The 27,631-nt window shown below is 38.3% G+C and overlaps 1 protein-coding gene across 1 annotated transcript in view; it reads left to right on the forward strand.

Annotated features, from left to right (window-relative positions):
• The window catches only part of SOX30 (SRY-box transcription factor 30), a 44,298-nt gene extending 18,078 nt beyond the window's left edge, over positions 1-26,220 (forward strand). Inside the window, exons 4-5 of the mRNA XM_055430191.2 lie at positions 1,991-2,483; positions 25,839-26,220. Coding sequence (XP_055286166.2) covers positions 1,991-2,483; positions 25,839-26,220 — 875 coding nt within the window. The remainder of the gene's footprint in view (positions 1-1,990; positions 2,484-25,838) is intronic.
• The last annotated feature ends 1,411 nt before the right edge of the window (positions 26,221-27,631 follow it).

Consider the following 27,631-nt stretch of genomic DNA (forward strand, 5'->3'; position numbering starts at 1 on the left):
TGATACTAGGGGGTGGGTGGACACTCTTTAAGGCTCAGTTGTTCAGTCCTGTTCTGGGAAGGGAGGAACGCTGCAGACGAATATCTCTGGCATCTGTGGGGAGTGCTCGGAGCGTCTCGGCCACACTGGGTTTGCCCCCGCTCACAGCACGTATGCTGTCCCAGTCTATACTGCACAGGCTCTAGGTTGCTCTACTGGGAACTGTCCGAGGCCAGCGCCGGGTTGTATGCACTTCCCAGGTCTGAGCAGCTCAAGTTCAGGTTCTTGGGTACTCCACAAAGGCGCAGACTTGGTTGGGCCTGCGTTTTGTGCCTTCAATGGTCCGAGCAGCTCAGGGGACCAAGTGTTTGGCGAGCGCGGTCTCTGCGACTTATCGCCTCCCCAGTCCCCGCCACTCAGTTTTCTGGGTGTATAACCTGCGCACCTTCTCAGGGGGATATCGACCGGCCCGAGCCCAAGAAGTCCTGAATAGCAGCAAGCCTGTCTGCAGTTTGTATCGGATGTCTTTCTGGGGCCGTGGTTGCCCGCTCCAGCTCTGGCTGCCCTCCCTGCCTGTCTCGGAGGGGGATGGGGGATGGGCCGACCGCAGCCGGCTCGCTCTGCTCAGTCCTTTATTCTGTGAGCGGGGCTGGCTGAGTCTTAGGTTATAGCTTTCCGCCTTTTCGTGGGGAAGCTATCCCACAGTCTGCTTTGCTCTCCCCAGTTCTCTCAGATTGTTCTCGCGGCATTCAAGCCCAGTCCTCTCTCTAAGCAGTTCAGCCGGCTCCTCCCTGCCCAGCCCCCGCTTGCTAATGGCGTATGCAAGCGTCTTCGCTGCTTCTCCGCTGGGAGTTACCATTTGGCAGGTAATCTGTGGGTTTTAAAAAAATCTTAAAAAAAAAAGAGGGTTATGTGGCCCTCTGAGCTTCCAAGACTCGCCACAGATTCGCCAGTGAGAGTGTTTCCTGGTGTTTGGAAACTTCTCTCTTTTTAAAGCCTCCCTTCCTGGGACGGAGCTCCGTCCTTACTTCTTTTGTCTCGCTTTTTATCTTTTATGTTTTTTCCTACCTCCTTTCGAAGACAATGGGCTGCTTTTCTGGGTGCCTGACGTTCTCTGCCAGCATTCAGTAGTTGTTTTGTGGACTTTACTCTGCGTTCAAATGTTCTTTTGATGAATTTGTGGGGGAGAGAGTGGTCTCGCCGTCGTATTCCTCCGCTATCTTGTTCCTTCCCCCAATAATATTCATTCCTATTTGTTACAAATTGCTGACCGGTTCCAAGTCATAGTCTCTTTTGGGAATTTCCTTATGTATTCACATTGGATGCAATAAAGCAAAATAATTATATTGATGGTTTATTTAGTTTTTTTCAATTAAAAAAATTAAATGTCATTCATAATTTAGTTTATCATAGAGTATACATAATTTAAAAAATGACCCATACTGTTATGATGAAACCTCTATTAATATGTAAAATTGATATATTTAGAGAATAGAAAATTCAAATAGTCCCAATAGGTATAACATGAAAGTCTGGCTTCCCATGGCCCTGTCTCCTCTTCCAGATGACCGTCTTTTAAAAGGAACCACTATCAATAGTTTCATATTATTTCTTTTAGAAATTTTATATATATATATATTCCAGCATTTGTATTTGTCTTTCACTCAGACATTTTATTCATTTATTTATTCATCCAAAAAATATTTTTTTAAGGACTTATTCTGTGTCAGGCAGAATTTTGAACCCTGGGGATACAGTAATGAACAAAACAGAGAAGGTCTCTCCTCTTATGGCATTTAGAATCTAGGTAGGAAAGAGAGACAAGAATGTAAAATAAATGAACAAGATGGTTTCAGTTTGTTCAGGATGCTATGAAAGAAATAGAGTGGTGATGTTCTTAGGTAAGATGGTTAGTGGAGGCTTCTGGTTATACAGTTCATTAAGATCTGCTGAAAAAAGAAAAAATAGTGACTCAATTCATGCCTGATCTATGCTGTTTTTATTTCTGAAGGTGAATCTCCACCGACCATCCAGCTGCCCACACCTGCAGTCCAGCGTCCAAACCCCATCACACTTTTCCAGCCCAGCGTCTCCAATACTGCCCAGGTGGCTGTACAGGCTCCAAGTCTGCCCCTCCGTCCAGCACTCCCACCCCAGCGCTTTGCTGGGCCCTCCCAAGCGGACACTCATCGGCTGCATTCTGGAGTCAATTGCTCTGTGAAGAGACCCACTCCTGTTTCTCTGGAGAGCACCAACAGGATTCCGACTAGTGCAAGTCCTGTCCCTTCCAGATTTGCAACCTCAACCATCCAATCGCCCAAGGAGTATCCCAGTGTTTCCACTTGTCCCAGAAGTACTCCAATGTCCCAGGCTCCTCCTATTCCACACTCACATGTCTACCAGCCCCCTCCCCTTGGCCATCCAGCTGCATTGTTTGGGACATCACCGCGATTCTCTTTTCATCACCCTTACTTCCTACCTGGACCTCACTACTTCCCATCAAGGTAAATGAACAGTATATTTCCTTTCACCCAAAAGTGCTTTCACCTTTCACCCAAAACTATTCATTCATAGTTAATGAATTTTTACACCTGAAAGCCTCTCTTATTTACTGAAAAAGGAACTTCCTCAATCCTCTTTGGTATCTAATTTACTTTAGTGGCTGGATAGGGGCCAACCAGTTAACTGACATCAGTACATGGAAGGGCTGGATAAGGACTTGGGGAGCCAAGGAGAGTGCATGCCCCATCTTATGGGTCAGTTGCTACTGAGTTCCAGCCTACTGTTGCCACATGAGAATACAGGCTCCAATGTTGTCAGATCTGATTTTTCTCTTGAAAAAAAATCATCACTTATAAGTGACCTTAAGATCATTTAGTCCAAACCCCTTACTGAATAGTAAGTGTGGTTCTGAAACTTGTATATGTATATAAATCACATGTGATCTTAATAAAATGCAGATTCTGAGTCAGTAGGTCTGGGTTACAGTAGTTTCCTATGCAGGGTTACAGTAAGCCAGATATTCTGCATTTCTAACAAGCTCCCAAGTGATGTCAATTCTGTGGTTTGTGGAATAGTTTGAATAGCAAGAATATATAGAGCACTGGCCTAAGAAGTTAAATGACTTATCCAAAGTTATTTACCCTCTCAGGACCCTTGTTAATAAACCCAAATGTTTATTAGCTAATTACCAGTAAAAGAAATTATTTTCACAGGGATGTATCTAAGGAATACAAATTTGTAACTTTTCATTTTGGAGTGATAGAATTTAACTTTGAAAGCATTTGATAGAGTGGCACTAACCTCTACTTTTCAGTTACTCTTAAATGTATAAACAGAGATGGTTTCTGTTGAGAATGTTTAATACCCATCTTTTATTGTTGCTGCTGCCGCTGCTGCTAAGTCGCATCAGTTGTGTCCGACTCTGTGCGACCCCATAGACGGCAGCCCACTTAGAAAGTAAAGCTACTCCCTACTTGGGTGTACCAAAGCCTCAAAGAAGTTTTGCAGTATATATAATGTTGCTTCAATTCATAGTGGAATTGCTTGCTTTCAAGTCTTTAGTACAGAACTAACAGAAAGTGAAAATAGGTGATCAGATTAGGAGAAAGGGAGATACTGCTGTTTGTGGTTTGTTTAGTTTTTCCAGTGGGCTCTTCTTTAACAGCTTTCAGAAGTCTTTTAGTTCAAGAAATCAAACTTTAAGAGACTCCTAAAGCTAGAATCTCTTCTCATTGGTATCTGTTAGAGTCTGAGATTTTATAGGAATTTTAGATAATTTTGCAGTGTTTTTTTGTTTTTTTTTTAAACATATGAGAAGAGTGCTAAGGACATAGCTGGAATTTAATAAATGTGAGTAGGTTTGAAAAGATCAGCCTTAGTTAGAACCTTGAGGTTCACAAACTAAAATTGGTGGAATTTTATCTTTGTTACATAATTCATTTTGTAGTACAAGAAAGACTTGAACAATACTTACATTAAAGGAGAAGAAGAGGCATTTAGAATAGGTTGTATAATACAATCTTACTCTAGTTGTTATTGTTTTTTCTATTTAGCATTTTGAGAACTTGGTATTTTTATCTGTAATTCTCACAGCAATCCTTTGTTTTTGGCATAATTATCCCTTTATTTTTTCAGATAAAAAAACTGATCAGCTGTTAGATAAATAGCTTTGTTAAAGTCACACAACTGGTAAACGGCAGAGCCAATAGTCAAACTTAGATTTGCTGTCTGATTTTTAATTCTGTTTTTTTTTTTCCACTGTATCGCTAAGGCTTCTCAATATAATGGCTTCTCTTGCTTGGTAGCTGTTAGTTGCTAGAAGAGAATCACATGGAAAATGCATCCTGTATTTTTGAATGGAAAAGTAGTGTAGTCAAGTAGACTTTGGGGCAGGAAATTTTTTTTTATACGATAAATAAAATCATAGGAAATTTATCTTCATTACTCATGACAAGACTTACAGGATTTGGCTGTTAATTTACAAACCATTGATAGCTTAAAGAACATTTTGAAAATAAACTCTGGAAAATATGTCATTAGAAGACAGAAAATATTTCTCCATCTTGAATGGTATTATTGCTAATTAATAATAATGCTATTAGATAACCAAATGAAGTGAGTCAGTAGTATTAGACTGAATTTTATTTCATGTAAGAATGTCAAAGAAGTATGTCAGCTGTAAACGTTAAGCTGAATATAGTTTTCCAAAACAAGACCAGCCTTATAAATTATAATATTGTCTAATTTCCTTTATAACTTTTACCTGTAATGTGTGTGATAGTAATTTCCCCAAGGATATGAGTAATCTTATTTATGTTTGTTTAGATAATATACTTCAGTAAAATCCAGTCTGACTAAATAACAGAATTAATTGATTCTTTCTCAATTTTTATATTGACTCTTCTCCCAACTAATAACAGAATCTTCTATAAAGATATTTCTTCCCTAATCTAATCAAATTACATATGGACTTATTCAGCCATTCCAATACCATAATTATAATGACATTTGATATATATATTTGGTAAATATATACCAAATATACATATTTGATATTTTGTCCTGTGTATCTAGAGTAAAAACCAAGGAGCTTAGGCAGTTTAATCAAGGAATCATTTTATGAAACAGAGAGGCACTTAGAAATACTGATCCCTAGGTCTGGGGCTAAATCCTCCTGTCTTTATTTCGTAAATGTCTTCATACTATGCTTATTAAGACTCTCTCTTTCTGTACTGTGTTACTTTCTTAGTTATCCTTTTTACCCTCACCTTTTCTTCTATTCTTCCTTCTTGCAGTATTTATACTTTCACATACAAAGGAGATACCTAGAATCTTCATTCTGTTGGCCATTGAGTAAATAAATGTGTTCAAAAGTGTATTGCAATTAGGGATATAGAATGGATATGAAACATAAATTAGAATTTATTAGCTTGAAATATATGAAATTATAATCGGACATATCTATATATCTGTTATGGAAGTTAAGTTCAAATATTCTAAATTTGTGGGAATATATAGCATCTTAATTGTAAGATTTTGGACAAACATCAAAAGTTACAAAGCAATTATCCGTAATCCTTGTTTGGCTTATAGACCTATTAAAGAATTTGAGGTTTTGGACCTCTTTCCTATTATAATGTATATCTACATATATATACAATATTTTTGCCTATTCCTTATGGAGGATAGACTTTATAGTTCCAAAACCAGATAGATTCAGCTAACATGGAATACCTTCTGCTATAACTATTATAAATGTTGAATTTAAATATGAACAATTTAATACCTAGCTGAAATCATAAGAAAGGAAAATAAATCCCCTTTTGTCAAAATGACCAATAAGCTGAAAACTTGTACAGTGGTCCTGGGGATAGTTTGCAGATTCAGAAATAGTCTCAGCATTTATAAAGTTGGGTTTTAATGCCTACATCGTGGTCATGTATGGATGTGAGAGTTGGACTGTGAAGAAAGCTGATCGCCGAAGAATTGATGCTTTTGAAATGTGGTGTTGGAGAAGACTCTTGAGAGTCCCTTGGACTGCAAGGAGATCCAGCCAGTCCATTCTAAAGGAGATCAATCCTGGGTGTTCATTGGAAGGACTGATGCTAAAGCTGAAACTACAATACTTTGGCCACCTCATGCGGCGAGTTGACTCACTGGAAAAGACTCTGATGCTAGGAAAGGTTGGGGGCGGGAGGAGAAGGGGACGACCGAGAATGAGATGGCTGGATGGCATCACCGACTCCGTGGACATGAGTTTGAGTGAACGCCGGGAGTTGGTGATGGACAGGGAGGCCTGGCGTGCTGTGATTCATGGGGTCGCAGAGAGTCAGACATGACTGAACTGAACTGAACTGAAGGAGAGGAAATTCGGTCTTGACTCTTCTCAAAGTGAGGAGGTAAAACTAAAACCTCTTCATAAAGCTGCTGTTGCAGTTGCTTTGTCACTTAAGTCATGTCTGACTGTGTGACCTTATGGACCGTGGGGATTCTCCAGGCAAGAATATGGGTTGGTATGGGTTGTCATGGCCTCCTCCAGGGGATCTTCCCAGACTAGGGATAGAACCCAGGTATCCCGCATTGCAGGTGGATTCTTTACTGTCTGAGCCACCAGGGAAGCCCCTTCATAAAGGTAAAACCTTAGAAAGGCCTTTCAACCTTGATAAAGGAATAGAAAATTTTTTATCACTGATCCAGACAAAGCACAGGGAAGCTTGTTTTTTTTTTTTCTTTTTTTTAATCTTTATTTTTATTTTTTTTAAATGAGGCTTTTAATTAATGTTTGACAGAGCTGATTCAAGTTGAACAGACTAAATTTCTTTAAACAAACTTACTTATACTCCAGAGTCCTTTAAAAACTTAATAGCATTTATACATTGAAGGTATTTGATTTTCTTGTAACTAGCACTTCAAATGCAACAAGCATTTGAAGCAACAAGCAAAACTTTCTACAGTACATAACTTTTATAAATAAAATAAATGTACAGTGAATAAGTTCTCTGAAATATTTCAATATTTCTGCAGGTTTAGTAACATCGTAAAATACATTTCAACTAAAATTCACAAATCTAAAAACCTGTTAGGCATTTTTAGGCGTTTTAAGTTGGAAATGAAGGCCAATGTTACATCGTAATATGCCAATTACAAATAGTACTTCAAATAGCAAATACTACAGTTTGTCCCAAACTTTAAAAACTATTCATGAACTCAACACTGAACTATTGATGGCTATGAGAATTGTTTCCTAGCTTTTTTGAAAATTTCAACCCATTTACGTTTAAGGTAATTATTGATAAGTACGATCCCGTAGCCATTTTCTTTATTGCTTTGGGTTCAAGTTTATACACTCTTTCTGTGTTTCCTGTCCATAGAAGATCCTTTAGCATTTGTTGGAGAGCTGGCTTGGTGATGCTGAATTCCCTCAGCTTTTGCTTGTCTGTAAAGCTTTGATTTCTCCTTCATATTTGAATGAGATCCTTGCTGGGTATAGTAATCTGGGCTGTAGGGTATTTTCTTTCATCACTTTAAGTATGTCTTGCTACTCCCTTCTGGCCTGAAGAGTTTCTGTTGAAAGATCAGCTGTTATCCTTATGGGAATCCCCTTATGTGTTATTTGCTGCTTTTTCCTTGCTGCTTTTAATATTTGTTCTTTGTGTTTGATCTTTGTTAATTTGATTAATATGTGTCTTGGAGTATTTCGCCTTGGGTTTATCCTGTTGGGGACTCTCTGGGTTTCTTGGACTTGGGTGATTATTTCTTTCCCTATTTTAGGGAAGTTTTCAACTATTATCTCCTCAAGTATTCTTTCATGGTCTTTCTTTTTGTCTTCTTTTTTCTGGGACTCCTATGATTCGAATGTTGGAGCGTTTAACATTGTCCCAGAGGTCTCTAATATTGTCCTCATTTCTTTTAATTCGTTTTTCTTTTTTCCTCTCTGTTTCATTTATTTCTACAATTCTATCTTCTAGTTCGCTTATCCTGTCTTCTGCCTCTGTTATTCTACTGTTTGTTCCCTCCAGAGTGTTTCTGATCTCATCTATTGCATTATTCATTGTATATTGACTCTTTTTTATTTCTTCTAAGTCCTTATTAAATCTTTCTTCCATCTTCTCAATCCTTTTCTCCAGGTTATTTATCTGTAACTCCATTTTGCATTCAAGATTTTGAATCATTTTCACCATCAAAATTTGAAATTCTTTATCAGGTAAATTCCCTATATCTTCTTCTTTTGTTTGTGTTGGTGGGCAATTATCTTGTTCCTTTACTTGCTGGGTATTTCTCTGCCTCTTCATCTTGCTTATATTGCTTTGCTTGGGGTGGCCTTTCCCTCTTCTTGCAGTTTGTGGAGTTCTCTTTATTATGTAGTTTCTTCGCTGTGTGTGGGGTTGGACGGGTGATTGTCCGGGTTCCCTGGTTAGGGAAGCATGTGTCGGTGTTCTGGTGGGTGGAGCTGGATTTCTTCTCTCTCCTTTAGAAGACAATGGGCTGCTTTTCTGGAAGCCTGATGTCCTCTGCCAGTATTCAGAAGTTGTTTTGTGGACTTTACTCCGCGTTCAAATGTTCTTTTGATGAATTTGTGGGGGAGAGAGTGGTCTTGACGTCTTATCCCTCCGCCATCTTGTTCCTTCCTCCCCAGAACACTGGATTCTTATATTCCACTTGGTCGTGAAGTATCTCTTCCCAGCTGCTCCAGCAAGGCGCAGCCGCTGTACCTTACCTTGGACGAGGGGTATCTCCTCAAGGCCGCCCCTCCTGCTTTGAATGTGGATCAGCTCCTCTCGGCCCTCCGGTGCCCAAACAGCCACCGCCTCCTGGACGTGGTACAGCTCCTCTCGGCCACCGCCCTAACCCTGGGCGTGGGGTAGCTCCTCTCAGCCACGATTCTGCACGTGGTCGGTTGCGCCGGAGCCGGGCGTCTCTCTCTCACGTCTGCGCCGCCAGAGCCGGGCGTCTCTCTCTCGCGTCTGCGCCGCCCAGGAAGCTTGTTTTTATCCAGGGCTATATATGGAAAAAGGTCTTCTGTTAGAAATAAAAACTCCAGATTATACTGCACACTGATTGAGAATCTAAAATCACCCTATCCACTTGATAAACTAACACACAAATTAGCTCTGGGATGACTTACCTGGGACAACTATTCTAAAGGAGCTACCTCAACCATTCAAGCCACTTAGGAAATTCCAAAGGGAGAGAATTATTATTAAAGGTGAGCTTTAGCATAGGAAAGGATTCATTAAGAGCAAGAGTCAGTACATGCAACAGATAGTAAGTAATATCCAGGAATCTGAAATAACTGAATATCAGTTCAATTCAGTCACTCAGTTGTATCCGACTCTTTGCAATGCCATGAACCGCAGCATGCCAGGCCTCCCTGTCCATCACCAACTCCCGGAGTTCACTCAAACCCATGTCCATTGAGTCGGTGATGCCATCCAACCATCTTATCCTCTGTTGTCCCCTTCTCCTCCTGCCCTCAATCTTTCCCAGCATCAGGGTCTTTTCCAGTGAGTTGACTCTTCACATCAGGTGGCCAAAGTATTGGAGTTTCAACTTCAACATCGGTCCTTCTAATGAATACCCAGGCCTGATCTCCTTTAGGATGGACTGGTTGGATCTCCTTGCAGTCCACGGGACTCTCAAGAGTCTTCTTCAACACCACAGTTCAAAAGTATCGTTTCTTCGGCAGTCAGCTTTCTTCACCATCCAACTCTCACATCCATACATGACCACTGGAAAAACCATAGCCTTGACTAGATGGACCTTTGTTGGCAAAGTAATGTCTCTACTTTTTAACATGCTGTCTAGGTTGGTCATAGCTTTCCTTCCAAGGAGTAAGCATTTTTTAATTTCATAGCTGCAATCACCATCTGCAGTGATTTTGGAGCCCAGAAAAATAAAGTCAGCCATTGTTTCCCTATCTATTTGCCATGAAGTGATGGGACCAGATGCCATGATCTTAGTTTTCTGAATGTTGAGCTTTTTCACACTCCTTTTTCACTTTCATCAAGAGGCTCTTTAGTTCTTCTTTACTTTCTGCCATAAGGGTGGTGTCATCTGCATATCTGAGGTTATGGATATTTCTCCCGGCAATCTTGATTCCAGCTTGTGCTTCCTCCAGCCCAGTGTTTCTCATGTTGTACTCTGCATATAAGTTAAATAAGCAGGGTGACAATATACAGCCTTGACGTACTCCTTTTCCTATTTGGAACCAGTCTGTTGTTCCATGTCCAGTTCTAACTGTTGCTTCCTGACCTGAATACAGGTTTCTCAAGAGGCAGGTCAGGTGGTCTGGTATTCCCATCTCTTTCAGAATTTCAGAACTGAATATCAGGAAGAAACTAAAAACCATATTTCAAATAATTAAAGAGGACTTCTATACCAGCCAAGATTAGGGCTGAATCTACCCTCATCTGAAATGATTAAAAAAGAAAGGCAAAATATATGGTTTTCAAGACACTGTTTATCAGCAATGAATATGAAGATCCCTTAGAGAGAGAAAATAAATGAGGTAAGCCTTGAAATCTCCCCTGCTTACTGGCCTTGAAACCATGGAAGGAGACATGGAAACAGGAAGAAGCAACATATGGAAACCATGGAAACAGGAAGGAGAAACAGAAGGAGGTCCTTGTAGACTCACCGAGTTGAAGAAATAGAACCGAGAGTCCAGTGAAACCAAGTCAGCTAGAATTCTTGGGATAGAGTACTCGAGAGAAGAAGGTTGCACAGTGCAAGAATTCTGGATCTTTGCATAGGTTCTTTTTGAGCATTCAGCTGAATGCTGATCACCTGATGCTTGTGAGGAATATTACCCAAGACTAGTGAAAACACTGTCCAACAAATCAGAGACAGCAGTGCCCAGCACTTACACCAGGCTGGGAATATTTCTTTTTCTCACCAAACAGATTAGAAAACCTTGATGGGATATTGACTACTTGGAGAGTCTTGTTGAAGGACTGATGCTAAAGCTGAAACTCCAGTACTTTGGCCACCTCATGCAACGAGTTGACTCACTGGAAAAGACTCTGATGCTGGGATGGATTGGGGGCGGGAGGAGAAGGGGATGACAGAGAATGAGATGGCTGGATGGAATCACCAACTCGATGGACATGAGTTTGAGTGAACTCCGGGAATTGGTGATGGACAGGGAGGCCTGGCGTGCTATGATTCATGGGGTCGCAAAGAGTCAGACATGACTGAGCGACTGAACTAACAAACTAACTAGACTAAATGTTGCTATGGTTTTATCTAAAAATTCTTAAAATCAATTCCTGAAGTGATCAAAGTTACTGTTTTCAAGTAACTAACTGTATCCAAAACAAAGCTTAAGGATATTAATAGAAATTGTATGATTACAAGGATAAGAGAGAGGGAGTTTCACTTCTGAAATGGCAGCATGAGGAGTTCTGTGAACCTACTCCCAAGCAAACAAGCATAATTGGTAAAAATTATTTTTAAAGACCAACCACTTAAATTCTCTGGGAAGTGTCCTAAGGGCATACAGCAGATAAGGAAACATTTGTTCAAGAATACATCCTAAAACTTGGTAAGAAGAGCAAGAGTCTATGACACTTGGGCCATGAAAAATACTATCCCTTACTCCCACCCTCAGTTAACTTGATGGAATCCAACTCTGAGTGGCCAAGAAGATAGCTTTCTCTCCCCTCAGCTCCTAATCAAGGGATATAATATCTTACAGAAAGATGTAGCATTTCTTATCCTCTTCAGCTCTTAGTTAAAGAGGTTAAATTCATGGTGAGTGTGACCAAGAGGTTGGAGATTCCTTTACTCTGCTCAGCACCTACTAACAGGATAACTGCTCAACTCTTAAGGATGACAGAGAGTACTGTGACCCTGAGCATCCTTGATCCAGGTCACTTTTAGAAGAGATGTTCTATGCTGGCAGAAGAAAACCAGAAATTTTGCCCTAAGAATAGAGAGCTTAGAAACTCTCTCCAAAAGAAATTTGACTTTTATGAAACAGAGTTATTGTCCCTTGTTCCTAAAAGTTATTGTTCCTGAGTTACTGAAAATGTCCTGTTTTCAACCAAAAATTATGACATGCAAAGAAAAGGAAAGCGTCATTCATACATGGAGGAGAAAAATAAGCAACAGAAGCTACCTGTGGTAGGGCTCGTATCTCAGATTTAACATAGGCTTCCAAGACGTTATAACTATATTCAGACAATTAAAGGAAACCATTTTTAAAGAAGTAAAAGAAGTTGTGATGATGACATCTCTTCACAAATATTATCATTAAAGGCATAGAAGAGATTAAAAAGAACCAAATGGAAATTCTGGAATTGAAAAGCACAATAACCAAAATGAAAACTTCACTAGAGGAGCTCAAAAATAAACTTGAACTGACATGAGAATGAATCAGAAACCTTGAAAGTAGACTGGTAGTGATTATACAACCTGAAGAATAGAGAGAAAAAAGAATGAACAAAAATGAACAGAGCATTAGAACTGTCATCATTAAGTGCACCAATATATATATGAAAGTATCGGAAGGGAGGAGAGGAAAAGCAGTATTTGAAGATATAATAGCTGAAGACTTCTCATATTTGATGAAAAATATTATACATTTAAGAAAGCCAAGAGATCCACAGATGGCCACATCATAGTAAAGTACTGAAATCTGAAGCCAAAGAGGAAGTGAGGGAGACAGGCAGATAGACACTCATATCATGTACAGGGAAACTCCAATAAAATTAACACCTGACTTTCCATCAGAAGCAATGGAGGCTGGAATATATATTTGAAATACTGAAGAAAAACCCCAGTCAACTAAGAATCTTATATTTAGTGAAACCATTTTTCAAAAATGAAGCCAAGGTAAAGACATTTCTCAGATAATCCAAAACTGAGATTGCTAGCACTTTTGCATTATGAGAAATACTAAAGGGAGTTCTTCAGGCTGAAAGTAAATGATCTCTAACGGTAGTTGGGATAAAAACAAACAAAATACTGAAGAGCCCCAGTAAAGGTAAAAATGCAGTTACAAAAGATAGTATAGGAAACCTAAATGGAGTGGATATATATATATATATATATATATACATATATATATATATGTATAACTGTATCACTTTCCTGTATAGCAGAAACTAGCTATAATTTACAAACAACATTGTAAATCAACTATATTCTAATAAAAGTTAATAAAAATACTATAAAGACAGCATAAAGGCAGTATGAATCTTCTTTTGACTGGTTTTAAAAGCAATTATATAAAACAATATGCAAATAATAATTTTGGGGACCATAATATATAGAAATGTAATGTATTTGATAATAAAAGCAGAAGGAGTTGGATGGAGGCTAAGTTGTTTTGGAGTAAGGAAATGATCGCAGATGGTAACTTGAATCCACAGGAACAAATTAAGAGAACCATCAGTAATGCATGAGAAGGTGAATATAACAAGCTTCAGGGACTTCTCTGACAATCCAGTGGTCCTTACTTCTATTGCAGGAGGCTTGGCTTCAGTTCTTGATTGGGGAACTAAGATCCTGCATGCTGTGAGGTACAGCCAAAACTTAAGAAAATAAATAAAAATGAAAAAAAAGAAACTTATATATACTTGCTTTCCTTTCTCTAAATTTATTTAATAGGCATAAAATTATATAAAGTAATAATCATACCAATATATTGCTGGTTTTAGAACACATATAGCTTTAATTTATATAACAATAATAGTACAAAAAGGAAGAAGAAGGAATAGTTATATACAAACAACATTCTGTATTTCTTGGAATTAAGTTAGTAAAAACCTGAAGTTGATTCTGATAAGATAAGATGTATATGATTAACACTAGAGCAGCCACTAAGGAAATAGTTGAAAAGTTATTAAAGGAACTGAAAAGTTACAATGGGGAATATTTACTTTGTGCAGTAAAGAAGGAATAGAATGCAAAAAGGAAAATATGAGACACGTAGAAAATAAAAACTAAAGCGGCAGACATAAATCACATTGAATGTTAATGATTAAATAATCAAAAGGCATATATTGTATAATTGGATAAAAATCAAGATCTTAATATATGTTATCTATGGTAAACACTTTATCGACAAACTCTTCCAAAAAATAGAAGGGGCAAATTCCATTAGGTCAATATTGCTCTGATAGCAAAAATCAGAGAAAGACAAACACAGAAAGAAAATCTACAGGTCAGTATCTCTTTGAGAGACAAAAATCCTAAAAAAAATACTAGCAAACTGAATTCAGCAGAATAACAAGAGGATTATATACCATGAGCAACTTAGATTTATTCCAGGATTGTGAGTTGTTTGAAAATCAAGAGATTTGAAAATTGATTAACGTAATATACCATATGAAATAAAACCAGTATCAAAACTACACAATCTTTTTGGTAGACCCAGAAAAAAACATTTGACAAGAATGAACACCACTTCATGTTGAACATAAAATATTCCAGCAAGCTAGGAATATAGGGAGAGTTCGTCAACTAGTTAAAACACTACCAAAAAACACCTAATTCAGTTCAGTCGCTCAGTTGTGTCTGACTTTTTGCACTCCCATGGCCTGCAGCATGCCAGACTTCCCTGTCTATCACCAACTCCCAGAGTTTACTCAAACTCATGTCCATTGAGTCAGTGATGCCATCCAACCATTTCATCTTCTGTTGCCCCCTTCTCCTCCCACCTTCAATCTTTCCCAGCATCAGGGTCTTTTCCAAGGAGTCAGTTCTTCGCATCAGGTGGCCAAAGTATTGGAGCTTCAGCATCAGTCCTTCCAGTGAATATTCAGGACTGATTTCCTTTAGGATGGCTGGTTGGATCGCTTTACTGTCCAAGGGACTCTCAAGAGTCTTCGCCAACACCACAATTCAAAAGCATCAAATCTTCGGCGCTCAGCTTTCTTTATAGTCTAACTCTCACATCCACACAAGACTACTGGAAAAACCATAGCTTTGACTAGAAGGACCTTTGTTGGCAAAGTAATGTCTCTACTTTTTAATATGCTGTCTAGGTTGGTAATAGCTTTTCTTCCAAAGAGCAAGCAAGAAATTAGAAATGTCTTCTAATTTCATGGCTGTAGTCACCATCTGTAGTGATTATGGAGCCCAAGAAAAAAAACTCTGTCACTGTTTCCACTGTTTCCCCTTCTCTTTGCCATGAAGTGATGGGACCGTATGCCATGATCTTAGTTTTATGAATGTTGAATTTTAAGCCAATTTTTTCACTCTCCTCTTTCACTTTCATCAAGAGGCTCTTTAGTTCTTCTTCGCTTTCTGCCATAAGGGTGGTGTCATCTGCATATCTGAGGTTATTGATATTTCTCCTGGAGATCTTGATTCCAGCTTGTGCTTCATGCAGCCCAGCGTTTCTCAGGATGTACTCTGCATATAAGTTTAATAAGCCGGGTGACAATATACAGCCTTGATGTACTCCTTACACTATTGGGAACTGGTCTGTTGTTCCATGTCCAATTCTAACTGTTGCTTCCTGACCTGCACACAGAGTTCTCAAGAGGCAGGTAAGGTGGTCTGGTATTCCCATAGCTTTAAGAATTTTCCACAGTTTGCTGTGATCCACACAGTCAAAGGCTTTAGCGTAGTCAATAAAGCAGAAGCAGATGTTTTTCTGGAACTCCCTTGCCTTTTCAATGATCCAGCCGATGTTGGCAATTGGATCTCTGGTTCCTCTGCATTTTCTAAATCCAGTTTGAATATCTGAAAGTTCACGGTTAATATACTGTTGAAGCCTGGCTTGAAGAACTTTGAGTATTACTTTGCAAGTGTGTAAGATGAGTGCAATTGTGTGGTAGTTTGAGCCTTCTTTGGCATTGCCTGTCTTTGGGATTGGACTGAAAACTGACCTTTTCCAGTCCTGTGGCCACTGCTGCGTTTTCCAAATTTGCTGGCTGGCATGTTGAGTGTAGCACTTTCACAGCATCATCTTTTAGGATTTGAAATAGCTCAACTGGAATTCCATCACCTCCACTAGCTTTGTTTGTAGTGATGCTTCCTAAGGCCCACTTGACTTCGCATTCCAGGATGTCTGACTCTAGGTGAGTGATCATACCATTGTGATTATCTGGGTCATGAAGATCTTTTTTGTATAGTTCTTCTGTGTATTCTTGCCACCTCTTCTTAATATCTTCTGGTTCTGTTAGGTCCACACCATTTCTATCCTTTACTGTGCCCATATATGCATGAAATGTTCCCTTGGTATCTCTAATTTTCTTGAAGAGATCTCTAGTCTTTCCCATTCTGTTGTTTTCCTCTATTTCTTTGCATTGATCACTGAGGAAGGCTTTCTTATCTCTCCTTGCTATTCTTTGGAACTCTGCATTCAAATGGGTATATCTTTCCTTTTCTCCTTTGCCTTGAGTTTTTTTTTGAATTGAGTTTTGTGTATGATATAGAGGTCCAGTTTCATTCTTTTGCATTTGGCTATCTTAATTTTTCTACCACCATTTATTGAAGTTACTGTCTTTTCCCCATTGTCTATTTTTGTTAATAGCTATGAATTAATTAGCCACATAGGCACAGGTTTATTTATAGCTCTCTTTTCTGTTCCATTGAGCTTATGCATTTATTTTTATGCCAATACATACTGTTTCGGTTACTATAGTTTGAAATCAGAGACTGTAATGCTTCTAGCTTTGTTCTTCTTTCTCAAGATTGTTTTGCCTATTCACTGTGTTTTGTGTTTCCACAAAAAAATTGGGATGATTTGTTCTATTTCTGAAAAATGCCACTGGATTTAATAGGCTATTTCACTGAATCTGTAGATTGCTTTGGATAATACAAACATTTTAACAATATTATTTTTTCTAATTCGTGAGCACAGAATAAGTTTTAATTTTTTGTGCTTTATTCAGTTTTTTTCATCAATGTCTTATAGTTTTCAGTATATAGGTCTTTCACACCCTTGGTTAAATTTATTTCTAGGTATTTTATTCTTTTTGTTGCAATTGTAAATGGGCTTGATTTTCTTAATTTCTTTCTCTAGCTGTTTGTTGTTAGTGTATAGGAATGCAACTGATTTTTGCTTATTGATTTTGTATCCTGCAGCTTTACTGAGTTCACTAATTAATTCTAACACTTCTTTTTTTGATTGCGTTTTTAGGGTTTTCTAGATAGTTGGTGATGAACAGGGAGGCCTAGCGTGCTGCGATTCATGGGGTCACAGAGAGTCGGACACAACTGAGCGACTGAACTGAACTGACTGAGATATATTATTATGCCATTTGCAAATGGAGACAATCTTACTTCCTTGTTTCCAATATGAATTCTTTGTATTTCTTTTACTTACCTAACTGCCTAGCTAGGGCTTTTGGTACTATGTTGAATAAAAGTAGCAAGAGTAGGCATCCTTGTTTTGTTCCTGATTTTAGAGGAAAAACTTTAAACTATTAACCATTGAGTATGATGTTAGCTATGAATACTTTATACAGTAATGGAAGATCATTCATCTAAAAATGGATGAAGGGCAAAAAGGAAATTTTAGAAAAGGCAGAGGCACCAGAGATCAAATTGCCAACATCCGCTGGATCATGGAGAAAGCAAGAGAGTTCCAGAAAAACATCTATTTCTACTTCATTGACTATGCCAAAGCCTTTGACTGTGTGGATCACAATAAACTGTGGAACATTCTGAAAGAGATGGGAATACCAGACCACCTGACCTGCCTCTTGAGAAACCTGTATGCAGATCAGGAAGCAACAGTTAGAACTGGACATGGACCAGCAGACTGGTTCCAAATAGGAAAAGGAGTACGTCTAGGCTGTATATTGTCACCCTGCTTATTTAACTTATATGCAGAGTACATCATGAGGAACGCTGGGCTGGAAGAAGCACAAGCTGGAATCAAGTTTGCCAGAAGAAATATCAATAACCTCAGATATGCAGATGACACCACCCTTATGGCAGAAAGTGAAGAGGAACTAAAAAAGCCTCTTGATGAAAGTGAAAGAGGAGAGTGAAAAGGTTGGCTTGAAGCTCAACATTCAGAAAACAAAGATCATGGCATCTGGTCCCATCACTTCATGGGAAATAGATGGGGAAACAGTGGAAACAGTGTCAGACTTTATTTTTTTGGGCTCCAAAATCACTGCGGATGCTGATTGCAGCCATGAAATTAAAAGACGCTTACTCCTTGGAAGGAAAGTTATGACCAACCTAGATAGTATATTAAAAAGCAGAGACATTACCTTGCCAACAAAGGTCCATCTAGTCAAGGCTATTGTTTTTCCCGTGGTCATGTATGGATGTGAGAGTTGGACTGTGAGGAAAGCTGATTGCCGAAGAATTGATGCTTTTGAACTGTGGTGCTGGAGAAGACTCTTGAGAGTCCCTTGGACTGCAAGGAGATCCAACCAGTCCATTCTAAAGGAGATCAATCCTGGGTGTTCATTGGAAGGACTGATGCTAAAGCCGAAACTCCAATACTTTGGCCACCTCATGAGATGAGCTGACTCACTGGAAAAGACTCTGATGCTAGGAGGGATTGGGGGCGGGAGGAGAAGGGGATGACAGAGAATGAGATGGCTGGATGGCATCACCGACTCGATGGACATGAGTTTGAGTGAACTCCGGGAGTTGGTGATGGACAGGGAGGCCTGTCGTGCTGTGATTCATGGGGTCACAAAGAGTTGAACATGACTGAGCGACTGAACTGAACTGAACTGATGAATCAACTAGATCTAACAGATATGGTCTGCACCCAACAACAGGCTATAGATTCTTAACAAGTGAAAATGGTATATTCTGCAGGATATGCCATATGTTAGATCACAAAACGAGTCTCAGAAATTTTTTAAAGTTTGAAACCATAAAAAGTTTCTTTTGCAGCTATGATGGAATGAAACTAGTCATCAAGAACAGAAAGAAAATTGGAAAATTCACAAGTATTGGAAATTAAACAACACATTCTTAAGCAACCATTTGGTCATATAATCTTCATAAGGAAAATTAGGAAATAACATTGAGATGAATGGAAACACAACATACCCAAACTCAAGAAATTATATAACAGAAGCAATGCTGATAGAGGAATTCATAGCTACCCCAGACTACATTTAAAAACGAAGATCTCAAATTAACAACCTAATTTTATGCCTTAAGGAACTAGAAACAAAAGAGCAAATAAAACCAAAGTAGTAGAAGGAAGGACATAATAAAGATTAGAGATAAATGGAGTAAAGAATAGAAAAACAATAGAGAGCTTAATGAAATAGAGAAACAAAAGTCAAAAAAATTACCTTTTTGAAATGATAACAATATTGACAAACTTTTATAGCTAAGCTAAGAAAAAAAACATAAATTACTAAATCTATAGTAATGAAATCTATAGAAATGAAATCAGGTACATTATTCTGATCTCATAGAAATAAATTTTTTTCTCCTATTAATCTGTCTTCTGTTCCGTTCCGTTCTGTTGCTCAGTCGTGTTGGACTCTTTGCGACCCCGTGGACTGTAGCCTACCAGGCTTCTCCATCCATGGGATTCTCCAGGCAAGAATACTGGAGTGGGTTACCATTTCCTTCTCCAGGGGATCTTCCCGACCCAGGGATCAAACCCGGGTCTCCTGCATTGGAGGCAGACGCTTTAACCTCTGAGCCACCAACAAAGATCATGGCATCTGGTCCCATCACTTCATGGGAAATAGATGGAAAAACAGTGGAAACAGTGTCAGACTTTATTTTTGGGGGCTCCAAAATCACTGCAGATGCTGATTGCAGCCATGAAATTAAAAGACACTTACTCCTTGGAAGGAAAGTTATGACCAACCTTGATAATATATTAAAAAGCAGAGACATTACTTTGCCAACAAAGGTCCATCTAGTCGAGGCTATGGTTTTTCCCGTGGTCATGTATGGATGTGAGAGTTGGACTGTGAAGAAAGCTGATCGCTGAAGAATTGATGCTTTTGAACCGTGGTGTTGGAGAAGACTCTTGAGAGTCCCTTGGACTGCAAGGAGATCCAACCAGTCCATTCTAAGGGAGATCGATCCATTCTAAGGGAGATCGATCCTGGGTGTTTATTGGAAGGACTGATGCTAAAGCTGAAACTGCAATACTTTGGCCACCTCATGCGGCGAGTTGACTCACTGGGAAAGACTCTGATGCTGGGTAAGGTTGGGGGCGGGAGGAGAAGGGGACGACAGAGAATGAGATGGCTGGATGGCATCACCGACTCTGTGGACATGAGTTTGAGTGAACTGCGGGAGTTGGTGATGGATACGGAGGCCTGGTGTGCTGTGACTCATGGGGTCGCGGAGAGTCAGACACGACTGAGCGACTGAACTGAACTGAACTGATAGAAATAAAAATGATTATAAGATAATAATTATAGAATAATTGTACAACAATTAGATGACCTAGATGAAATGGACAAGCACACAAATTAGCAAAACTGCCTCAAGAAGAAATGGAAAATCTGAACCAGACTTATCAAGAAATAAGTCTTGACCAAATATATCAAGAGATTGAATATATGAAGAAATTGAATCAATAATTAAAAACCTCGCAACAAAGAAAAACCCTGGACTATATACCTTCACTGGTGAATTCTACTAAAGTTTTAAAGAAGAATAACACTAATCCTGCTCATATTCTTATAAAAGGGAATGATTCCAAGGCCAGAATTACTCTGTTACCAAAGCCAGAAAAAGACATCACAAGAAAGAATATTGCAGGTCAAAATACCTTTTGAATATAAACATATGACCAACAAAATACTAGTAAGCTGAATCCAGCAATGTATTAAAAGGATTATATGCCATGACCAAGTGGGACTTCCCTCAATAATTCTAAGTGTGGTTTAACATCAGAAAATCAATCAGTGTCATATTCAATACACTTCATTAGAACAATGAATGAGCAAAACCACCTGATCATCTCAATTGGTGCTGAAAAAGCATCTGATAAAATCCAACACCTTTTCATGATAAAAATTAATTCCTGATTTCAAAACTTATTCAGCAAAATAGGAATAGAAGTTCTTCTATATGATAAAAGACATTTATCAAAAAACCGACAGTTAACATTATACTCAATGATGAAGGCCCAAAAGCTTTCCCTCTATAATTTGGGGAACAAGATAAGGATGTCTGCTTTCACCACTGTTGTTCAACATGGTACTGGAAGTTCTAGCCAAAGCAATTAGGCAAGAAAAAAAAAACATTCAAATTAAAGACCTTAATTCAAAATTACCTTTTTTCACACATGATCCTATATATGGATAATCTTATAAATACAAAGTCCTAAAAAAATCCACAAAAATTTGTTAGAGTGAATGAATGAATTTGGCAAAGTTGCAGGGGGTAAGATCAATTTACAAAATTCAGTTGTATTTTTGTACACTAGCAGTAAGCAAACCAAAAAGGAAAATGAGAATGCAATTACTTTTTATAGTAGCATCAAAAAGAGTAAAATATAGAGGAATAAATCTCACCAAGGAAGTACAAAACTTATAAACTGAAATCCATAAAACACTGCTGAAATAAATTAGACTGAAGTAAATGGGAAGGTATTCATGTATATGCATTGACAGACTTATTATTAAGATGACAATACTTCCCGAAAGGATTTGCAAAATCAATACAATCCTTTTCAAAATCCCAGTGACTTTTTTCCAGAAATGGAAAAGCTGATTCTAAAATTTATATGAAATTATAAGGGATCTGGACTAGTAGAAAACCATCTTAAAAAAGGAAAACAAAGATGAAGGACTCACAATTCTTTGCTTCAAATTCCACAATGCTATTGATATTAGTGTCAAAAAAATGTGTTATCAAGAGGATGAGGGGACAAGCCACAGACTAGGAGAAAATATTTCTGAAAGATGTATCTGATAAAGGATTGTTATCTAAATATACAAAGAACTCTGAAAATTCAGTAATAAGAAAATGAACAACCCAATTAAAAATGGACAAAAGACCTCATCAGGTACCTCAGCAGAGAACATAAAAAGATGACAAGCATAGAAAAGATGCTCCACATCATGTATCATTAGGGAATTGCAAATTTAGACAACACTGAGTTATCACTATGGTAGTGCTTTTCCCACTACACCACGATTCTTCTGCAGTTATTCATTTTTATCTATGTAACATTTTAGGATTATTCTTGTCTTTGTTCTCCAGATATAATAGTAACTTGTTTTACCACACCAGTATAGCCATGTGATGTTTGTGTTACAACACACTTTAGCACATATCAAGTATATACTACTTGGATTTTAGATTTTTTAAAATTGTCCACTAAATCTTGTGATTTGGTGTCTTGCCTATACTGAGTCCTGAAAGACTAATTAGTAGGTGAATTGTTTCTAGCTGAAGAGAAGAAGGTTTTGTGGAGGAAGTTTATTTGAGTCCCCCCTTGTAGTATGTGTTAGTTGTTCAGTTGTGTCTGATTCTTTGAGAGCCCCATTGACTGTAGCCTGTCAGGATCCTCTGTCCATGGAATTCTCCAGGCAAGGAAACTGAAGTGGGTTGCCATTTCCTTCTCCAGGGGATCTTCCCAACACAGGGATTGAACCTGGGTATCCTGCATTGTGGACAGATTCTTTACTGTTTGCGCCACCAGGGAAGCCCCGAGGTTTGTGACATGTGCAGGAGGCAGTCATCAAGACCATCCCTAAGAAAAAGAAATGCAAAAAGGCAAAATGGTTGTCTGACGAGGCCTTACAAATAGCTATAAAAAGAAGAGAAGCTAAAAGCAAAGGAGAAAAGGAAAGATATACCCATTTGAATGCAGAGCTCCAAAGAATAGCAAGGAGAGATAAGAAAGCCTTCCTTAGTGATCAATGCAAAGGAATAGAGGAAAACAATCGAATGGGAAAGACTAGCAATCTCTTCAAGAAAATTAGAGATACCAAGGGAACACTTCATGCAAAGATGGGCACAGTAAAGGACAGAAATGGTATGGACCTAACAAAGCAGAAGATATTAAGAATAGGTGGCAAAAATACACAGAAGAACTCTACAAAAAAGGTCTTCATGACCCAGATAATCACAGTGCTGTGATCACTCACTCACCTGAAATTTGAAGTCAACTGGGCCTTATAGCTAGCAGAGGTGATGGAATTCCAGTTGAGCTATTTCAAATCCTAAAAGATGATGCTGTGAAAGTGCTACACTCAATATGCCAGCAAATTTGGAAAACGCAGCAGTGTCCACAGGACTGGAAAACGTCAGTTTTCATCCCAGTCCCAAAGAACAGCAATGCCAAAGAAGGCTTAAACTGCCACACAGTTGCACTCATCTCACACGCTAGCAAAGTAATGCTTGAAATTCTCCAAACCAGGCTTCACAGTTCGTGAACCGTGAACTTCCAGACGTTCAAGTTGGATTTAGAAAAGGCAGAGGAACCAGAGATCCAATTGTCAACATTGGTTGAATCATCGAATAAGCAAGAAAGTTCCAGAAAAACATATACTTCTGCTTTATTGACTACACCAAAGCCTTTAACAGTGTGGATCACAACAAACTGTGGAAAATTCTTCAGGAGATGGGAATACCAGACCACCTGACCTGCCTCCGGAGAAATCTGTATGCAGGTCAGGAAGCAACAGTTAGAACTGGACATGGAACAACAGACTGGTTCCAAATAGGCAAAGGAGTATGTCAAGACTGTATATTGTCACCCTGCTCATTTGACTTATATGCAGAGTACATTATGAGAAACGCTGGGCTGCATGAAGCCCAAGCTGGAATCAAGATTGCCGCGAGAAATATCAATAACCTCAAATATGCAGATACCACCGTTATGGAAGAAAGCAAAGAAGAACTAAAGAGCCTCTTGATGAAAGGGAAAGAGAAGAGTGAAAAAGTTGTCTTAAAGCTCAACATTCAGAAAACTAAGATCATGGCCTCTGGTCCCATCACTTCATGGGAAATAGATGGGGAAACAGTGAAGACAGTGACAGACTTTGTTTTTTTGGGCTCCAAAATCACTGAAGATCATGACTGCAGCCATGAAATTAAAAGACGCTTACTTGGAAGAAAAGTTATGACCAACCTAGACAGCATATTAAAAAACAAAGACATTACTTTGTCAACGAAGGTCCATCTAGTCAATGCTATGGTTTTTCCAGTAGTCATGTATGTATGTGAGATTTGGACTATAAAGAAAGCTGAGTGCTAAATAATTGATGCTTTTGAACTGTGGTGTTGGAGAAGACTCTTGAGAGTCTCTTAGATAGCAAAGAGATCCAACCAGTCCATCCTAAGGGAAATCAGTCCTGAATATTCATTGGAAGGACTGATGCTGAAGCTGAAACTCCAATACTTTGGCCACCTGATGCGAAGAACTGACTCATTGGAAAAGACTCTGATGCTGGGAAAGAATGAAGGTGGGAGAAGGGGATGACAAAGGATGAGATGGTTGGATGGCATCACCGTCTCAATGGATGTGAGTTTGAGTAAACTCCGGGAGTTAGTGATGGACAGGGAGGCCTGGCGTGCTGCAGTCCATGGGGTTGTAAAGAGTCAGACACGACTGAGGGACTGAACTGTGGAATATTTGTGGAATATGAGCTATTTGTGGAATCCAACAGATGGAGAGACATAAAGGTGGAAGAGCTAAGGAGCTAAGTCATAGTATTAGTAACTTCCAGTACTATGCCTTCAGTACATAGATATTAAATTAAAATGCCTGAATGAGGATGTGGCAGTAGGAATGGAAATCTGAAACATTTCAGAAGCTATGCTTCATATTTGTAATATTGAACCTGGGTAAGGTCTCTAGCACTTAAATATTTGGTTTAGAACACCACCACTAAAGAAACCCTGTATTTCCAAAGAATTTGAGATTGTAGTCTATTAGTTGTACTTACATTTTTAAAGGGAAGAAAATGAAGTTAACCTTTAAAAGAGAAGTGGGAGCATGAAATGAAACACCCAGCTTGTCTTGGGTTTTGTTAATGAGCATGGTAATTATATTATCTGTCACTCCTGGAGGAGAAAATGACAGCCCACTCCAACATCCTTGCCTGGAGAATTTGTGGAGAGAGGCGCCTGGTGGGCTATATATATATACTCCATGATGTCACAGAGTCAGACACTGCTGCGCGACTAATGCTTATCTGTCACTAGATGGAGTCCATGAGTCCAGGCAAATTTTGGATAGACTTTTCTGTGTATCTCTTCCTATGATTCCTGTTTTGTGCCTTTGAAGTGGAGAGTAATACTTGAAAAAAAAAAATTGACAAGTAAGCTTGAATGGCAAAATTTTAGATTTGCCTTAAAAGAATAACCATTGGTTTGTAAAACAGCAAAATAATCTTTTCAATTCTTCATATCCCCATTCTCCAAATTTTTTTTTTGAGCAAAAGTCTGAAAAATTATAGTTTAATATCAGTTCTAAGTCATTCTAGTATTAAGAGTGTTTTTAAGATAATTCATTACTGAATGTGAATTTAAAAGTTAAATTGTTATCCTCTGAGTGTGCCCAAGAATTCTTGGTTTCAACCAGTTTCACATTTCCCCCACCATATGGTTTGTTTCATTAGTAGTAAGAACAATTGTTACACTGCTTACCAAGTGTCAGTTTTTAAGCAAGCACAACAGGTGCCTGCATTTCTAAAACCTTACATGGCATAAAGCATTGTGAGAAAGGACCAGATAACTGTTAATAATTTTTCTTTTATCGAGGCTACCAAAAGATAAGAAGTCTGAGGCTGAAGAGAGATAATAGTTCAATGTGTGGATTATTTCATGTTAAGACTAGGCAACATGTGGATGAATACATGAAGTGGTTGCAAAAAGTTATCTTGGGAGCTCTGTAGGCTCCAAAGATGGTGTAGTTAAACTTGCTCAGTCTGCACACAGGACAACATGTGGGCAATGTATGATATAATTCCTGTTTTGTCTTTCTGCTACAGCACGTGCCCTTATAGTCGGCCTCCCTTTGGCTATGGAAATTTTCCAAGTTCAATGCCAGAATGCCTTGGTTATTATGAAGACAGGTACCAAAAACACGAGGCTATGTTTTCAGCTTTAAATAGAGACTATCCTTTTAGAGACTACCCAGATGAACGCGCTCACAGCGAAGATTCTCGAAGTTGTGAGAACATGGATGGGACTTCTTACTATAACAGTCATAGCCACAGTGGGGAAGAATACTTAAATCCCATGCCTCAGATGGACATTGGAGCCTTGGAGAATGTCTTCACAGCCCCGACATCAACTCCCTCTAGTATCCAGCAAGTCAATGTCACTGACAGTGATGAGGAGGAAGAAGAAAAAGTGCTCAGGAATTTATAATTTTAAAACAAATATGCACAGAAAATAAATGTTTCTTAAAATGTATTCTGGGTCACCTGGTGTGAGAAAAAAAAGCCTAGAATGCTTTGCTGAGGGTTTTCAGCTGTGATTTGAGGAGTCAAAACTAAATGCAATTTTTGCCTTCATAAAGTTTTGATTAGTGAAACTGGAGTCTGATGTTTCATCATAGGAATATTTAAGATATGAAGTAGTTTATTTTTATGGCTGAAATTTGCATCAGCATATATTATCATTACTTTATCTTGGAATGTGCAAAATACCGAATCCTCACAATTATGTGAGAGGAAAGGGAGTGTATAATCTGTCATAAGTGTGGTTTGTATTTTATCTCAGGATGCATTTATTTTTCTTTATATGATTTTTTTGTTTGGTGTTTATGTAATATTTATGGATATTTCAGTTTTTATGTAACATTTTGAAAATATTTTGATAACTTTTAGTAGTAAATTGGGACTCAGTTACTAAATTTAATTTACACTAATAACCAATTATAAGTTGCAAATGTGTTTTAATGGAACCTGAGTAAATTAGTCATTTCTGTTCCTAAACATTTTTATCATCTTTTTTGGATATATTTCCATTTGGTGTGCATCGTTCTACTTTTGTTATAATTAAATAAACATAGAGAAGATTGTTCTTGTTGGATGTTTTTTGTTTAGGGGATAGAAGTAAGCTAAACGAGTATTTTTCAAATGAGAATGGTGTCCATACCACATGCAGAAATTTTTTTTACTTAATAGTCTCTAGAATTGTACAGATCCTGTTAGCTTACTTGAAGCTGTATCAACGAAGATGGTGTGCACATATTTTGATGCCATTTTCTAACTCTTTACAGATTGTACCTATGACTTAAACACTCCCCTCAGTGGAAGAGCTCTTCCAAATTTGGTTCAGGCAGTTGTCTTTAAAACCATTGAGTTTATTTAAGAGCACATTGGATTTGTTTAATTCACAATGAGCAAAAGAATTCTGTTTACAGTGTGACCTCTTTGTAAATACCCACTTATGAACAGAGAGAACCTTATTAGAACTGGATCAGAACCACCAGAGCTGGGATCAGGGTAGAAGAGATCTATTAATACAAGACACAAAGTGAATTGATGATCAGAAGTAACCACAAACCAATACACCTTTCCCTCAATGATCTGTATAATTTATGCAAATTGAGATTTTTTTTCTTTATGTAAAACTGCTTGGAAGTTGTGTATGGAAACCTGTTTTAAGCTTCCAACTTCTTCCTTTACTAAACCTGTATTTGTCCCTTAAGCAAAGGCTGTTAATGTAATATATTTCATCAACCGTAGACTTATTGTATGTAGCATTTCCTTTTCCCAATAAAATTTTTATTTTCATATTTTATATTTATTATTACTCTGTGAGTGTTATGTGA

This window comes from Moschus berezovskii, chromosome 8, assembly GCF_049115385.1.
Source record: "Moschus berezovskii isolate FMDL1 chromosome 8, NW_MosBer_1.0, whole genome shotgun sequence".
In the NCBI taxonomy this organism is placed as follows: Eukaryota; Metazoa; Chordata; class Mammalia; order Artiodactyla; family Moschidae; genus Moschus; species Moschus berezovskii.